Source organism: Labeo rohita, chromosome 13, assembly GCF_022985175.1.
Source record: "Labeo rohita strain BAU-BD-2019 chromosome 13, IGBB_LRoh.1.0, whole genome shotgun sequence".
Taxonomy (NCBI): Eukaryota; Metazoa; Chordata; class Actinopteri; order Cypriniformes; family Cyprinidae; genus Labeo; species Labeo rohita.
The window spans coordinates 3,835,458-3,854,006 of NC_066881.1; the positions used below are offsets into that span (position 1 = coordinate 3,835,458).

At 37.2% G+C, this 18,549-nt stretch overlaps 1 protein-coding gene across 2 annotated transcripts in view; it reads left to right on the forward strand.

Annotated features, from left to right (window-relative positions):
* Positions 1-18,549, forward strand: part of csmd1a (CUB and Sushi multiple domains 1a) — a 500,785-nt gene that overhangs the window by 206,630 nt on the left and 275,606 nt on the right. For both annotated transcript variants that reach the window (XM_051125525.1, XM_051125526.1), the window contains exon 3: positions 9,560-9,672. In XM_051125525.1, the coding sequence (XP_050981482.1) occupies positions 9,560-9,672 (113 nt within the window). The remainder of the gene's footprint in view (positions 1-9,559; positions 9,673-18,549) is intronic.

Here is an 18,549-nt window from a genome sequence, read left to right on the forward strand (position 1 = left end):
GCAATGACAGTGAAGCTCCAACAGTTTTGCTACACACAAGAAGCATGGCCTTTTTTTTGTTTGTTTGTTTTTTTTCAAAAACTTTTGCGAAGGTTTAGGTGAATCACTGCCCACCCACTATCGCTATGTAAGGAGGTCCTCTGGGATTTCTTAAATTGAACTTTCAACTTTTTCAAACATTTTTTTTCCAAACCTGCAGTAACATTTATACATAATATTTGTATATTACAGCAATTAAAAAAAAAAAAATAAATAAAAAATCAGGAACAAATTTAATCATAAGGACAATTTTAAAAACATACAGATTCACAAAAACTCTCCTGAGTGGAATGCATTTGCCCTTGTGGATTAATAGTTTTGCCAGCTGAAATCCACAAACTCCTTAATGATGGAGGACACATGAGGGTTCAGGCTAGAGTTTCTCCTTTGCATCATCTTCCCACTTCTCTTGCTGATCTGGAATTTTGGAACACTTGAGGTGTGTCAGGATTGATGCTCACAATGAACCTTCACATAAAAAATAATTAATCAGATTCATATTCATTTCATTCTCTTTGTAAAAACTTTTTAGAGCATTAGTTCAGCCAAAATGAAAATGTTGTCATCATTTACTATGTTATTATAAACCCATAAAACTCTGGTTACTTTTCGGAACACATGAAAATTAATATTCTCTCATCATTTTAGTCTATCCAGGCAAGCAAAGTCTTTTAGCTTCAAAAAGTGCATAAAGACTTTGGAGAAATAATCCATGTGATTCAAGTGGTTTAAGACACCTAATCAGTTCTCAAGCATGTTTGAGATTCTGTTTACCACATTTGATGTACTCTACGTATTTGGATGATCAGTGTTTGTATGTGAATAAAAGCCTAAATTAAATCATACAGATTAATTTCTTTTCTTTATGTCTTATGTGTTTGTAATAACATGAGGGTGAGTAAATCATGACAGAAGTTTCAGTTTTGAGTGATCCCTTTAACTGCATTAAGATATAAAACATATATATTTTTTGCCCCATTCACCATAAATAAATGTGAAATCGACGTTGACATAGGGTAATACGATACATCACAATAATGAACATGCATGGTATTGGTATAGTGGGCACCTCAAAATTACTGTCAATAACTCTATAACTAATTTTACATTTTTAGAATAAATTTTAAGAATACTTTTCCATCAACCGGTTAAAATTTCAAACACTGCCCCTCTTCACTGGCTGACTTGTTAACTGATGAGACCTTATTATAAAGTGTTACCTATTGTTCTTTATAATTCTTTGGCACTTTAATCTGTTTATAAAATCTTTACTTTATACATTTTTGTGTATTCATTTATTGTATATAATGTTAAGAAGTTCCTTTTTGGTATAAAAATTAATTAAATCTGTCATAGGAGGAAAACACTTTTTGTAACTTAATTCATTACCATGATAAAAACTTATGAATTTATTGCGATATGAGAATTTAAAATGTCACATGTCTAATGTGAAATAAAAACTAACAGTCTTTAATTTTCCTTTTATTTTATAAAATAAAATGTGTGTCCATCACTTTTCCCATGTTTGACAGCTGTCCGGAAGCAATGGTTTATAATTTGAAATGTTTAAAATATTAGCATTTTTCTCACACACATCTATAGCTTTGCTTCAGAAGACATTGATTTATCCATTGGGGTCACACAGATTTCCGTTGTGTTTTCTTTGTGTGGTTTTTGAAGCATCAATTTTGAGGGACCTATCCACTTGCATTATATGGACTCACATAGACAAATTATTTTTCTTAAAATCTCTGTTCGTGTTCCACAGAAGAATGAAAGTCATGTACATCCAGGATGGCATGAGGGTGAATAAGTGATGACAGAATTTAGCATTTTTGAGTGAGCAATATTGATGGGCAAATTTAGCCTTGTGAAGGACTAAGACTTTCCTCTGACTGTTTTGGGAAAAGATTCAAAGCTTCGAGAGTGTCGAAAACAGCTCTATCTGTTGGTTAATAAAAAATAAAGCAGCAAAAGCCTGTGAAAGAAGCTCCGTCGGAAGAAGCATCACCACACATTCCATAGATCGACTCATGTTATGTGCACATAATGAAATAATTTGAATTCATATTGTATGACTGGGTAAATGTACTTGTAAGTTCTGAGAGTTCAAACAGACAGAAAGTGAGGATTTGTTTGTCATTTGTCACATGATTTTTACGTTAAAAGCACAAGCCTTGAATCAAGGCTTTATCTGGTACGCCCATTTATTCTCAACACAAGCTCCGATGCCTCAGTTTAAATCTCACATCATTAGTGAACAATCCCTTAAAAAGGAATAGTCCACTGTAGGGTATCAGAGCGAATCAGACAAGTGGAAGATTCGATCAGAACATTTGGTTGAAACCAAAGAGCCAAATTCCACAAAGGGGCCAGGACCACGTCATAAATCTGTCCAGGAAACCCTGGCGCCAGCCAGCCTGAAGAAGGAGATTGTCAATATTGGGACGAGAAACCCAAGATTAATGGTCAAAGATGCAGCACATCAGGACCATCACATGAGGAAACTTTGTTGGGTGGTGCTCCCCCACCCAAGACAAGAACCAGACCGAGTTCCTTCTAAATTCCTTTGTTCCTCGGAACATGCCCTTAGTTCACCAAATGACAGAGAGACTGTCCCTTTTACCTATATATGCTCCAAAATGATGCTTAAAAGGACTTATGAATGAACATCCGACCATTGCATAACTTCCTACTATGTATGTTACCCACACATTAATCTAATCACTCGATGTGTATGCCCTTTTAATAACTATTGAATAGCTTAAGGGTTTATATTCATGTTTGGTATGTACGAGTTTGAAAATTCATGCTTTGAACGTTTCCACCGATCAATTCATTGTCAAATGCGTTGTATTCATGTTATAGGAATCATGGCCAAATTATACTCTGCAAGAGCGGGAAAATTCTGACCATGTGACTGATAAGATAACATGCTGATTTATGTTTTGGGAGGAGAAACATAGCAATATCCCAAGTTAAGACAACATCTAATTGGTCAAGACACCATTTTGGGATGTGTCCAAAGCTGAGTTTAAAACCACAGGACACCATAAAATTTTGCTTTTAGTTTGTGCATTGTGCCATCGCTCCTAGCCATGCTCTTAGCCATCATTTTTGCCGCTGCTTTTTGCGTTCTTTGAACGCTTCCTGGCTTGCACGCCAGCCACTCCTCTAAACGAAAACATGAGGAGATCGTCACGTATCTTTCTTTTACTTTAATTATTTTTCTTTCCGTTGAGAGTTTTGTGTTCTAAGTTAAGTTTTGCCGCTAAGCCGCGTCTCAGACTTCGTGCCTGCCTCAAAACTTCAACCAGCGTACACGACTCCATCCTCCAGCCAACGCCCAAGACATCACTTCCAACAACCACGGACTTCCAACCAATCAGCAACCTTGGGGAACCCCTTCCTGCAACGACGTCATCAAAGGAAACCCCTTAACGCAAAGGCAACGCAAGTACAACCTTCAGATTCTAGCTGAACTGGTGCATTTAATATAAAGTTTAATAACCTCATTGAGAAACTCAGCGCGAGGGTTAATTAAATGATTGATGGTTGTTCAGGTCTAAGCAATTGCATATACTTATGCTATAAACTTGGGATTTCACAATTTCACTCTTCTAAACTCATTCTTTCCTCGTCTCTCTCTCTTTCCACAACTTGTATGAATGTGTGAATGCGCGTCTATGTGTTAGATTAGTGTATGTCTTAGCTTTTTCCAATAAATTCTTATTCATATTGAAAAGAGAAGTATCTTGTGTTTTGTGCTTATAAATTAATGTCTTAAACTGCCGACCTTGTTACCGTGCTAAAATATAGTGTTTTCACTATAGTTTGGATATTAGTATCCAGTACAGAATTGATGTTATACGGCTCGCTCAATGAATTGCTGGCCGATTCATTGATCCGCTGTAAAACGGAGATTCTGTTCAATCTTAAATGATTCCCTTTGAGCTAAATTGACTTCTGTAGATCCCCTACACCACCAAAAAAAAAATCTTGTCATTCTTTACTCACCCTCATGTTGTTTTAAACCTGTATACACTTTTGTCTTCTGAGGAAAGATATTTTGAAGAATGTTGGTGTTTCAGTTCCTGTTGACTTCCATTATATGGACAAAAACACAATGAAAGTATGTGGGAACTGAAACTGTTCAGTCACCAGCATTCTTCAAAATATATATATATATATATATTTTTTTTTTTTTTTTTGCATACATGTTTGGAATGACATGAAGGTGATTAAATGATGACAATTTTCATTTTTGGGTGGACTATTTCTTTAAAGGATTGTTTACTCAAAAATACAAAGTCTCTCATAACTTACACTCATGCCATCCCAGATGAACATGCCTTTCATTCTTTTTTCCCTTTAATGTTTACTTAATATTAAAGCATACTGAAGATGTACTTACCTCTGAATAAACAACAAGTTGTGGCTTCCACTTGGTACTTGATGTTAAGCACATAAACGAAGAGAACAGCAAATGTAGAGGACATATCTCGTAGGTCAATCACAGGAAAAAAGACTTTGCCTTCAATTGTCAGCATCCATTTTTTGCTGTGTAGAATGGAATATCCTATTAAAAAATTAATAATAAAAATAATTAATTTATTTATTTTGTTCATGTTTTTTATAGTGGTATTTATAAATTTACAAAAAAAAAAAAAAAAAAAAAAAAAAAAACATTTCACATTTTGATTATTGAATTTATTTGAATTTGATTATGGTGTCAGTAAAAATATGTAGATGTTGGAGCCTTTCTCATTAGTTCAAAGAGATTGTTCACCCAAAAATTACAATTCTATCATCATTTACTTACCCTTGTTATTCAAAATGTATTTGAGAAGATGCTAGGTAGAAAGTTAGACATAGAGAGCCATGAATAAAGTGTGACAAAAGGGTTATTTCTAAAATCCATCCCTTTAACATCACTAAATCGTGTACTAAAAGATCTTACCAAACGTGATCAGGGTAGAAGGAAGTGAAAGCCTGGTCTTTGCATCTGCTGGAGTTGTTGTGACCCCACCAACAACAGGACAGCTGCATCAGTATTCACATCTTGCACAGCTGCAGAAAGCTCAGTAACATTATTATCTACACAGATTTCTCAAAATCACATTTATGCTTCCTACTAAGGTGTGCTGAAATTTATAACTTCACTCTAAAATACTTTGTACAGTTACCAACTGGACATTAAATTTTTTTCTTACAATCTCAAATGTGCCATCTTAGGTGTTCAGTGTTCACAAAGGCTGAAGAATTTAGTCGACACGAATGTACAGCCTTCCATGCTGCATCTAGAATTCAGATGGTGTTCAGATCAGTTCGTTAGTTTTGCGGTCTTTCCATGCTTGCGGTACATGTGCGACTGAAGTGCAGAGAGGCTTACAAATGTGCATGAGCATTCAGGCACTGTACACGAAAACCTGAAGTTCGCTACGTTTTTGTGCTTTTTGGCATAATTAATAAATGTCTCCAAAGAAACGCCACAGTGTTTGCAGACAAACATTGCGGGTTTATGCTAACGTTAGCATTAAATGCATGCTGTACATTTACATGCATATTTGGAGTAAAGGGTAACGTAAGCACCAAGCGATTTCATAGCGATTAAAAACTACAACGAAATGAGTAACTTTAAACCTGCTTCAAATGTTTAAAAGCCCAGATTCTTGGTCAACAATTTCATACGAGTTAACATAGAAACTCACCTGCTACCAACTTGGTCAAAACCAAGACAGACACCTGTTTATGTTCACACTTTGATGGTGAAACTTTATACAAAAAAGGAAAGAAAAGAAAGAAAGATATTTGTTTTGCACAGAAAGTTCTCCTCTATCTTCAATGAATATCCGCAAAAAAAGCTCTCCACCATCGACATACACCGGAAAGTGCGAGGTAACTGCATGTTGTGAAGTGACAGCATTTTTTATTATTGTTATTTTTTGTTTTTAATTAAACCGAAAAAAAACCCAAAAATACACTGACATAAAATATGTAATGAAAAAAAGTAGTAATATTGTACATACATTTGCAGCATTTGCTTGTAGCTGCAAGGTTCTTGTGTGTGTGTCTTACTTTCCCCAAGGAAAAAAAAGTCTTTCTGTGATTGGTCAGGTTTTGCGCTCATTTTTTTTTTTACTGTATTTGGATTTACAGTAAAAGAAAAACACTGTATTTTAATGGCGCCAAGAGGATATTTACCATAATGCAACTTTAAAATACAGTAACATACTGTATAACTGTTCTACAGTAAAGCACAGTTCATATTACAGTTAAATACTGTGTAATTTACAGAAATCACTAACAGTTTGAAATGATGCCAAGTCACTTTTTCGTTCTGAGCTAATGCACTCTGGGCTGACTCTTCCAAAATCATGTCTGCACAGACTGTGATTGCATTTGATATGGGCTCCAATAAAAACTCCAGATGCTCAGCCGCTCAGTCCTCTTCAGTTACAACACGATAACCTTCCACTGACCAGTCTTTGCACATAAAGAAAAAACGATGATGAAAATGCTGTATATGCCCAGTGGACACCTCACTGTGGAGGACCGAGATAATATCAGTTCATGAGCTGGACTTTCTTGACCTGTGAACCCTAATGGAAAACACAGTCCTTGTAAAGTCATGCTTGGATAATCATATTACATTGGCAGAGAAATTGCAGGTAAGCACTTCAGCCAAACAGCCATTATCTAGCGGCTGTACATGCCAGCAAGCACTCAGACAATTTAGTTTGGATTAATGCGGCTGCAATAAAATAATACAAGTCACTGTTCAATATCTTCTATTCAATAATACAGTCATCACATACAAACACCTTACTTTGCCATTTTCCTTTGATAATCCACTTTTAGAGCTTTCATACATTCAGTGTGTGAAAAAATGTAATATTCCCTTTAACCAAAGCTGTTTTGTTTTACTTTTCTCTGTGTTCAAGAGTGAAAATAATCTTGAATTTTTTATTTTTTTTTTCCACATCTTGTGAGGGCAATGGAGATGATGAAAGCTTTTGTGGCTGGTCTCCCCAGGTCAACCCAAATTGTTTAACTCTTTGATGTTTTACAAACTGTTTTACAAAATCTTCCATTTGTAGAGGGATTTACAGGGAGGGTGATATCTTATGCCTACAAAGCTAACTTGCTTTTTCTAGCCTCTCTGAATTTTCCTCTCTTCTTTCTGTTCACCCATACCATGACTACATTTTTAAAAGTGTGGGATAATAATAATAATAATAATAATAATAGTTTTTTGTGTAGGTCCCTTTTATGCTGTCAAAACAGCTCTGATGCATCTAGGAATTTCATCAGTAAAAGAACAAGTGTTGAACAAATAAACATTATGTCAATTCGAGTCAGTTTGTCTGCTGACCAATCTAAAGGCTTTGTGAGATACTGGCAAGAGTCTTATATTCTGTTTACTGTAGATTTAGAATGTGGTTATATCTGGAAAATCAGAGCATGGAATCTGTCTCTTCCGTAACAGGCTGTCTCTACCTTCATGGGCCAGGGACTCAGAACATTATTGTATTGTGGTTATGTCTGTTATTGAATGTTAATGATTGGATTTGGATAGATCTTTTGGATAGATCTTCCTCTCTTTGTTTTTTAACCATTGCTGCTGCATCCATCCTAATGGATTTTTATGGCAGTCCTGGCCTAAACTTTATGAATTAGTTTCAAGATGGGTGAAGATAGTCAGTTCCTAAGAAACTACACTAGGACCTATAAAAATCCTCTTCTTTCCTGTCCTGGTATTGGGGTACCGGGAACTTTTGTCCTCTGAGAGGTGTCTCTTCACTGTGGCAGTCTAAGAGGGGACCCACCATAAAACTTGGCACTGGAATACCCTTGAATATGTTGTTCACTATACTAAAAATAAAATAAAATAAAATAAATAAAAAATAAAATAAATAAATAAAATAAAAATAAAAATAAAATGAAATAAAATAACTTGTAGAATTTACTTGATAAAATATTCGTAACTATTTGCACTATTTAACACATATTAAGTAATTTTTACCGCTACTGCTCAACTGTACAACTTTGCTGTTATTGTTGAGTAAAATCTACCTAAGTTAAGTAAATTTAACAAAGAAATTATTTAACTTTATCTTGGCGTAATCAAAAGCTTGTTTGGCAATACTTTTAATTGTACTCAATATAGCACTGGATTAAACCATTTTTCTGAAGTTTATGTGTTACTCAGAAACATCTAAGTAAATAATACAATAGATATCATGTAGAGACCACATCTACATAATTAGTAATGTGGCACTCACTCGAACACAGAGACTTCAATACTTTGTACACAATTCACAATGGCGGTAACATTCTGTGGATTGTTTTTGAGTATGAATGTGTCATTTAGAGTAGAAAATGAACTCAAGTTACTTAACCTAAGCAATGATAAACAGTGTAAATACAGCTGGAAAACAGCGCCCCAAAAAACCCTTATTATTCTTGCCACAGTGCATGATGGGAACACCAGTATTAAAAAGATGAGTACATTTTATTTAATTGTATTCAGTGCTTCAATTTCTATAACCTTGAATTGAGTACTAATAAAAAAAACAATAATTATTCCTTGGGTAACATTTTCATGTAGAAATTACAATAATTTTTTAGTATTTACCTCACCAAAGAATCATTTTTATCAGTGTATAATTCTGATGATCTCTTGGAAATGTTGGTCAGATTTGTCCCACAACTCCAAAGTTAGAGCTTTTCATATGAAGTTTTCCAAGAGCAAATGTATTCACATTCATTCATGCCTGCAACATGGTACTTATGGTGCTCATACGTGTCTGTTTTTAACTTTTTAACTTTTTGGTTAACTTAAATTAAAAAACTGATATTACCAAGTTAGGGTTAGGGTGTGTTAGGGTGTTTCTGCTATAGAGGACCAGAGAAAGACTGTGAGCAATAAAAAAAAATCCAGTGAATATCGATATCAACTTGATATTTGCAAATGACTACTAGTTAGGAAATTAGTTGGTTTCTTAAACATGAGTTAGGGAATCTGTTCTCTGTTCTGGTTTTACACTGGTCTGAGATGAAGTTGAATCATCTCTAGAGAATTCCATGAACTTTAGATGATGTGTAAGATTGAGATAACTGCTGCTACTTAGCTGAGATCTCTGAGGAATGAGACCAGTTTATTTCTTCTGGCTTTCATCATATCCTTCACTTGAGAGCCACAGTGGCTGGTTTTTGTTACGGAGGACCCCAGTTTTATCTTCAGCTTCAGTTATTGTCATCTAATTCACTAAGGTGCTGTCAAAGGTGAGACAGTACAGTCTAGTCATAGGGCAGCTGAGGGTGACCACGATGATTTGGTCCTGCTCACTAAAAACGTAAAAAAAAGAAAAAAAAAAAGTGATACTCTACTAGAGAAAAATGCAGGAATTAATAAAACAAATACCTGTTTCTTTTCATTTTAAAAATGTATAAGGTGGATCAAATTGTAATACTATACTGATGAACACTTACATTGCATTTATAAATTTCATTTCAGGTTGTCTGGCTTCATGTTGCCATCACCCATTGTAAGTTCGGGGTCGATTTTGGCACTGTGGTTTACTACGGATTTTGCAGTGAGTGCCCAAGGATTTAAAGCAATCTTTGAAGGTAAGAAACATTGGTTATTACCGTACAAGCCTACACTGATTCTTGTGTGTTGAACGTCATTGCTTATTCTGTGTTTAGAAGTATCAGTGATTTTAATGTTTTCTACCATTCTTGGTTTTTTGCCTCAGGTGCATTTGCTTAGTTCTGGTCTAGCCATCTGCATTTTTGCCAACAGGATGGCACACAGACGTGCATAGCCAGACTTTTGACTATCGGCATAAAATCTGGTCCTTATCACAGCGTATCCTGGACAAGAACTGTCCACTTAGAGAGGAGGCAGTTTGACCATGCTTGTTTTGTTTTGATGGGCCATTTAGGGGAGGGGAATTTTTAGACTGATGTTACTAGCTGTACAGAAAGCATTGATAACAGAATGTGCATTTCTGCTCATCGATATCAGGTTTATCCAGCAACTAGAGAACCACTCACTGTATCAGCGCAATTTGTTTCCAGGCAGAGTGATGCACAATGAGTCCTGCAACCTGTGTATAGCCAACCAGTCCTGTTGGAACTGTTGATTTTCTGCTAGCACTCTCCAGTTTTGTGTGCAGTATGCATCAGACAGTAATTGAACAGACTGATCTGTGAGTGTGCCATCTGGGGCTGAGACTAGATTGCGCATGAATCATGATTATTATTTAGTTAATTATTTATTTATTTATTTATTTTTATTTATTTATTTATTTATTTATTTTTTTTGAGCAGATGAGGTTGGATTGAAGTCTATGTGTAGTAGTGCATCTAAACACTCTAAGGAGCTGCTCTCTCTAGTTTGGTAAAATACTGTCTTTGTCCTGCAGTGTTTAATTTTGTTTGCTAGTCCTCTCTAGATTGATTGTAAGGCTCAGGGAAACTAGATTTATACACCCTGCAAACTCATCAATGGGCGTTTTAGATTACCTTCGGGATTTAAAGAGGCACCCAGACTCAAGTGGGTGTAGTTCTATTTTGTCTTTGAAACGTATAGCTTTGTGTGTTATTTTAACAGGAAATATGAGCATGTACTGTATATTTTCTGATCTAGAGCTTTCACTTCAAAACCCTATGCTTATGAATGATCAGTTTTGTCACTATTCTGCTTTATTTCTCTTTTAACCTGATCTTGAACATGAACTACGGCACTCATCATTCACGTCGCACTTGCCTGAAGGCTCTTTAGATGATAACTATGAGCAGCTCTGGAAGGCTGCACAAGCAATGTCTAACGCATTTACCATCATCTATTTTTTGATGTCAGCACTGTGCCTGAAACAGTCTTTTTTGACCATATGGTTGTCACCGAGACACTGCTGTGAATGCAGATGTGTTGACAATGTGTGCTTTGTACGTGCTGTGCAAAAAAAAAAATTGTTTCTCCCAGTGTGAGGTAATATTCTCTGCTCCACTCTTAGCTTTGTCCGCAATTATGTCTCACAAACTCTTGCCATCACTAACAAATGCATTCCCCTGGTCCTTTGATAAGTTCTATTGTTAACCCTGATCAAATGGTTTTATATATATATATATATATATATATATATATATATATATATATATATATATATATATATATATATATACATATATATTTATATATATATATATATACATATATATATATATATATATATATATATATATATATATATATATATATATATATATATATATATATATATATATATATATATATGCTAGTCAAGCAAAATGGCTTTGAGGATAGAACGTTTTAGAAATGTCAACCATTGGTCACACACATATATATATCAGATATGACACTCAACAAAAATGGTCACACTTGGTCCAGTTCTCTCTATTAACAAACCATTAACTACGGGTTTTGTCCTAATAAACTCCTAATTTGCTGCTTATTAACAGTTAGTAAGGTAGTTGTTAAGTTTAGGTATTGGGTAGGATTAAGGATATAGAAAATGGTTGTGCAGTTGTGCAGAAAATGGTTGTGAAAATTGTTCCCTATACTAAAGTGTTAGCACAAAAACACATACAAACATTATGATTATTATTATTTTTTTTATTTATTTAATAAAAATCTGACTGATATTTCAGGCTTTATAAGTTAATCTAAAACTGTTGCTTTTGATTTGATGTTAGAATTATTATTTTTTTCTTTCAGTTTAGTCCACAGTGTAACTGGTTATTGGAATGTGTGAAAGTTAGGTATATGGTTTCTTTCCGTTGCTTTGGTTTTTATGTGTATTAGCTCAGTCAAGTCATCTCAATGTACAATTTCCAGTGGATGTGCGATCTTTCCCTCTTATGCGTTTTGAGTGCGCCTCTAACCCCATTACCACCCAATCCATCAAGGTAATGGTAGTTTGTATAGGTGTTTACTCTGGTGGCCAAATGTGTGTGGGGGTGGGGGTTCTGTATCCACTATGCCTGAAAATGTGTCAGAAACTTGTTTCTGATGTCCACTCTCAATTAGCACTGAAAACGCTTGCTAAGGCAGCAGACATGCTGTATCTGGATTATTGACATTACAGTAGCAGTGACTATTGTAATTAATAAATCTATTTACTAAACAATAATGTCATTTATCGTATTGCTTTAAACACCACTGGTCAACACCTCTAGTATTGCTTAATTTTAATAAATTCAAATAATTTTAGTAGCACAATATTTTTTAGAGTTGATATATTTCAAAGAATCAATAAAGCTGTCATTTTCTGTAAACCAATTAAAACCTCATGGACATCATTAAAAATGTTCATGGAAATTTCTGCATGAAAATTAATAATTAATAATAAAATACAGGCAAAATGTACAGGCAAATATTACTGTCAATTATTATACTAGTGCATAAAAATATTATTCTTATTTGCCATCCAAACATTTTGGAATAGATACCTTGAATATTTAAAAACAAAATTTTACTGTATATTTTTGCTGTATTTTACTTTTGAATTATTCAATCCTAACATTCAGTTACACAATGAATTACCATCAACTGCAAATTTTAGTTTGTTAGTTTGTCAGCAGGTGATTTAACTCGGTCAGCAAGTTTGCAACATATGGAGGAAAATGACATTCAAAGCCACAATCTAATGAATTACAAATATTCAGAAATCAATGGTGTTTTGCAGACCCTCAACTTATTGTGTGAACATTTCAATTTTAAAGTATGCAGCACTATTTCATTGACGCCCCCACATACTGTCGTTCAGATCATGCCATCCGTATATATCCCGCAGGTTTCCCAGCAGCCTTTAGAGTGGGGCTTATGGGCCATTACACCCAACTAATTGTAATCTATTTGCCTGCAGTGTTGAGTGCCACAGCAGTATACTGAATGAATGTTGTACCCCTCAGCAATATTCACTCCCTTATTACTGCCAGAAATCAGGATGGCAATATTTGCTCATTTTATCAACAGCGCCACACTGCAGTTAAGGTTAGAGCTACATGGTATTTCCTTCACATTTAACACAACATGAGTACAATCAAAGCGTGAGTTCATTAAATCTTTATTAACTAACAACAACTTTAATACGAGTGGAGTAAGGAGATTCTCAGTTGTGCGCAAACTACAAAATTGACAGGAGCAGCTCCGGTGGAAGACTGATTGTTTCTAAACTCTTCAGATGACACACATAGGCTATGCGTCCCTGTGACTAAGGTACTAAAACCACATAAAAACCCGGAAAACACGCTAAATAGAAGTAGTAGTTGTCCAGCCCAATTCCGTTCACACAGCAGCGGTTCGCTGAAAATGCGGTTAGGGAGTGTTGAAAATTTACAGTGTGTGTTCGTTTACAGAATGTAGTTGTAGTTGTCACCCTAACTGTATGTGAACGCAACCATACTGACTGTTTTTACTTTGTGAACGTGGCCCAAGGTCCCATAATGAGAGATCCTTGTGCAGTCCAATTGTTTATGTGCGGACACATCAGCAGACATTTTTTGCGATCCAGACCTGAGTTAAGCTCGAGTAGATGCATGTGAGAATATACTACTGTGCATCACAGTACTATTGATTGGAAAATACTGTGACACCTTCAATATTGTGAGGCTTGTACACTGCATGGTTGTACCCTGCAACCCTAGTTTAATCTATGTCTTTGCATTGCTCATTTTGACTGCAGCAGGTGGTCTGCAGTTCACCACATGGTGTTTATTTTGAAATCACAAAGCTACACTACATCATCTTTTCTGAGTCTCTATTTATCTGTTAATGTTTCTTTACAAAGCATTCTCCTTTTCTTTATCTGCTCATGTATGTACTTTAATGTTTTATTATCTGGAGAAAAAAAAACATCATTATTTGCTGTGGATGCTACTGCAGTTGAGTAATTGCATCTTATATTTAGGCTCTAAAATGAAGTATCAAATCAAAGCTTTATTGAAAAGATTCAAAGAAATGACAGCTCCTACCGCTGATAAGAGCCGATAAGGGAAGGCTTCAGTAGGAGACTGCTCTAAAAGATATGAATCAATTAATTTCCCTACTCACAGATAGTAACCGGTCTGTCAGATGTGATGAGACATCTGACCAACATTTAATCAACCTTGCAGAAGTAGAGAGTAATTTAAAAACAGGACAAGTGGAAAGATTGGATTACACTCAGAGCTGACCCTTGCTTATCAGAGCACTGGTATCTTCTGTCTGGACATTACTGTGTTCATTCACTTGTTCTTTTAACGCTCATTTCAAACGTCTGTTCTGGTCAGTAAGCCATCTGTTGAGTGCACAAGCTACAGTAGGTTAAAAGCTACTAATCTGGTTGATGCTTATTTCATTTTTGTTGTTAATACATGTGGATTTCGGAGAGTGCAAGAAGTAAGGCTATTTCCCATAAGTCTTCTCACATGCTGTAACATAAAAGCAATGGAATCTAGCATTCAAAGAAATAATAGACCATGCAATAAACTAAAAAAAAATGCAATAAAATATATCTCAAATCTTTCTCCATAATTGTCACGGTACGTGCTGGATAGATGAGTCGAGAGACGAGATACGATACAAATAACAATTTAATATAACTCTTAGTAGGAACAGGCAGGAACAGAACGATAATCCACACACATCCAAATAACGTCAAGGACCGACAGCAAACTCAAATCACAAGCAGACTTATAAAGGGTGGTGATTAAGACACAGACAGGTGTAGTAAATAAACTAATCAGGACAAAATGAGGACAGGAAGAACCAAATATGGGCACAATGGGAAAAACAAACATAAACAGTCCAAATGGCACACAGAACTCTGACATTACTCCCCCCTCCCGGAAGGCGCGACCTCGCGGCGTGGAAAGGGGAGTGAAAATAATAAAGTCATTGTGGGAGGAGGCTCTGGTGGCGGACGGTCTTCCGGGAGGAGGACAATAAACAAAGTCCAGGGTGGTGACGACGGAGGGAGGAGCCAGGGAGAACTCAGGAGGGACCCGGAGCAGGAGGAGCCATGCGAGACCCAGACCACAGCCATCATGACGACCCACGGTGGAGCCGACGGAGGGAGGAGCCATGGTGGAGAAAAGGCTGACGACTCCAGGGGGCGACCGACGGAGGCGGAGCCGCTGGCGGAGGAGCTGGCGGAGGAGCCCGAGGCGGAGACGGAGAGCCGAAGATCCAGGGCGACACCGAGGATCCGGAGGGCCAAGGCGGAGCCCTAGGCTCTGGCGACCGAGGCGTAGGCGGAGATCCGAAGGTCCGCGGCGGAGCCGGAGCGACAGAGGATGGAGGCTGTGCCAGAGGGAGGAAGGAGGTCCACAGAGCCGGTGGGACGGAGTGACGAGGCGCAGCCGTAGGAACAGAGTCCTGAGGTGATGAAGGGCCGACGACCGACCAGGGCGGAGCCGGAAAGACGAGGGAGCCCGGTGGAGCTGGTGGACCGATGGGCGACGATGGAGACGAGGGCGCTGAGAGCCGTGGTGAAGCCGCAGGGTCGGAGGGCTGAGGCGGAGTTCTGGACTCTGAGGCTGGAGGCGGAGATGAGGGATCCTCCAGCCCTGACGCCGATGGAAGCTGGCAGACCCGCGGCGCACCCACTGCACAGGTGGTGGGCTGAGGGTGAGCAGAGGGGCTGTCAGGGGACAGCGGTGAGCAGACAGATGTTGACATAGGCAGAAGAGGGAGGGTGGGTGGGGATTCCATACAGGCAGGCATAACGAGACAGGTAGATACTTCTGTAAAGAAGTCTATTAAATCCCCAGAGTTATTCTCTAGATCTTCCGTAGAAAAGTCAATCAAGTCCCCAGAGTTATCCTCTAGATCTTCCGTAGAAAAGTCAATCAAGTCCCCAGAGTTATCATCCAGCTCACCCCCAGCAGTGGTGCAGTGGGCAGGGCTCTCCATAGCCCTCACACGCTCCATCTTGCACTCCCCGTCATGGTAGATGTAGCCGGCTCTCGCACCTGATCGGATGTGTAGGGCTCTGGCTCTGTGGCGATCTTTAGCTCTGTCGCTCGTGGCTCTGGCTCGTCATCCGCGGTGGGCTCGGGCTCAAACTCCGCGTGTCGGGGTGCTGGTTGGCTGGGCTCTGGGTCTTGAGTGGGGCTGGTGTCATCCTCCGCGGTCAACGAAGATCTACAGGACACCAGCACCCACTCCATGTAGTCGGCGAAGCTCTCTCGTGGACCCTCCCCGGACAGCTGCGCTTTCGTGGCGATGTTCAGTCCTGCACGGTAAAATGTGCAAAGGCTGCTGTCCGGGAAGTGTGTGAGTGGTACGAGGTGGACAAAGTCTCTAGTGTGGTCCACGAGAGAGCGATTCCCCTGCTCCAGGAGAAGGAGGAGGACAGCAGGGTTATCCATAACGAAAAACAAAAAAACAAACACTGAGAAAAAAAAAAAACGGAAAAAATAAAGCAGGGAAACGCCGGGGATAAACTGTAGGGTCGGTCCTTCTGTCACGGTACGTGCTGGATAGATGAGTCGAGAGACGAGATACGATACAAATAACAATTTAATATAACTCTTAGTAGGAACAGGCAGGAACAGAACGATAATCCACACACATCCAAATAACGTCAAGGACCGACAGCAAACTCAAATCACAAGCAGACTTATAAAGGGTGGTGATTAAGACACAGACAGGTGTAGTAAATAAACTAATCAGGACAAAATGAGGACAGGAAGAACCAAATATGGGCACAATGGGAAAAACAAACATAAACAGTCCAAATGGCACACAGAACTCTGACAATAATCTGTGTTAGTGAATATTATTAAATAGCATATTTGAATGCTGTCAGTCTGACAAACTGCTGTGGAACGCTCACATGGATACATCCATGCATGCCACTTTGCAGTAATGCAGTAAAAACGACACTTGTGACGTAATCACTCGTAATCACTGTCTTTGTGTATGTATGTAGGCATGTATGTATGTATGCATTTACTGTCCAAAAAAAAAAAAAAAAAAAGTCAAATTATGGGGCTTATGCATTAGGTCTTGCTGTGTAAATGCAGTCTAATAGACCGGCCACAGTCTATTATGTAATTAAATTGAATCATACAACAATAACTTTGTTCTTTATTACTGTTTACTTGATTAATTAAATACTTGAAGCACTGTTTGCTTAAGGAATACTTACAGGCATTGTTTTGTTTAATCTGTTACTATTTATATTAATATTTGACTTTTAAATGAAGTAATGTGTTTTTGTTTACTTAATTTTCTAATGTCAGTTTTGGCTTGGCTGTTAGTGCTTGTGCAGAACACACAGGTTTAAGTACAGCATGTGCTAGGCCCTGATCCCATTGCCCATCTTTCTCAAAGAATGTAGCTGGTGTTAAGAAAAAGTGCCAGAAGTGACTAAAAAATGGTGGCAGTTGTTTATAATTGCTTTATGTACCCTTGACCAGTGTTGGGGGTAACTCATTACAAATAACGCAAGTTACGTAATAATATTATTTTTTTTACGTAACTAGTAAAGTAACGCATTACTTTTGAATTTCTAAGAAAATATCTGAGTTACTTTTTCAAATAAGTAACGCCAGTTACTTTTTCCCCCGTTTATTGATTGAGAAGTCTCCTGTCGGGAAATTGGGAGTATTCTAGACTAAATGTGAACATGCATTAATTCATCTCACTCAAAAAAACAGATTCAGTATAAAAACAGTAAAATGCAATCTCAGAATATGACGCATCTACTGTAGCCTACGTTTTCACCCATCATCTCACCACAGCTGTTTCCTCCAGCGAAAATGAAGCACATAAACGCATACTTTATAAAACGATCCTGTTGCCATTTTCATTTGAAAATGTAACTTTCAGATGTTTCTAGTACATGTGGCAAAGAGGTTTGCATACTTCAGCTAAGGAAAGAGGCTTGTACTAGAAATGCAAACAGTAAAATGTTGTATTTGTACAGTAAACAGGTGTGTGTGAGATCAGAAAGACTTGTATTTGGCTTATTCAGTAATCAAATGTTATACCTATCTATACAATACAGTGGAATATTGCAATAAGTATAGTATACCACACCTATTAGTCAAACATTTTTTATTTTATTTACTTATTTATTTAATTTTTGTTATTATACCCTCATTGGGGGCTGAGCCCCCCTAAAATGACAATAACAATTCACTTTATTTACCGGCGTTATTTATAAATGTAATAACTTTTGTGCTTATTTGTTTTTAACCTAAACCACAAGTAGCCTTAATGTAGACTTGCAAGAGTGCCTATCTAAATATGATTTTATAATTTTATGCTATATTGACCTACCTCATTACCGTGCACTATAATGAGCAGCAATAAACTACATTTTGGTATTTTATAATGCCTAGTCATACTTCTGTGGATATTTTGGTGAAAGTAACTCAAAAGTAACTTAAAAGTAGTGTAACGCATTACAATTCAGAGAAAGTAATATTGTAATGTAACTAATTACTTTTAAAAGACAGTAACTAGTAATATATAATGTATTACATTTT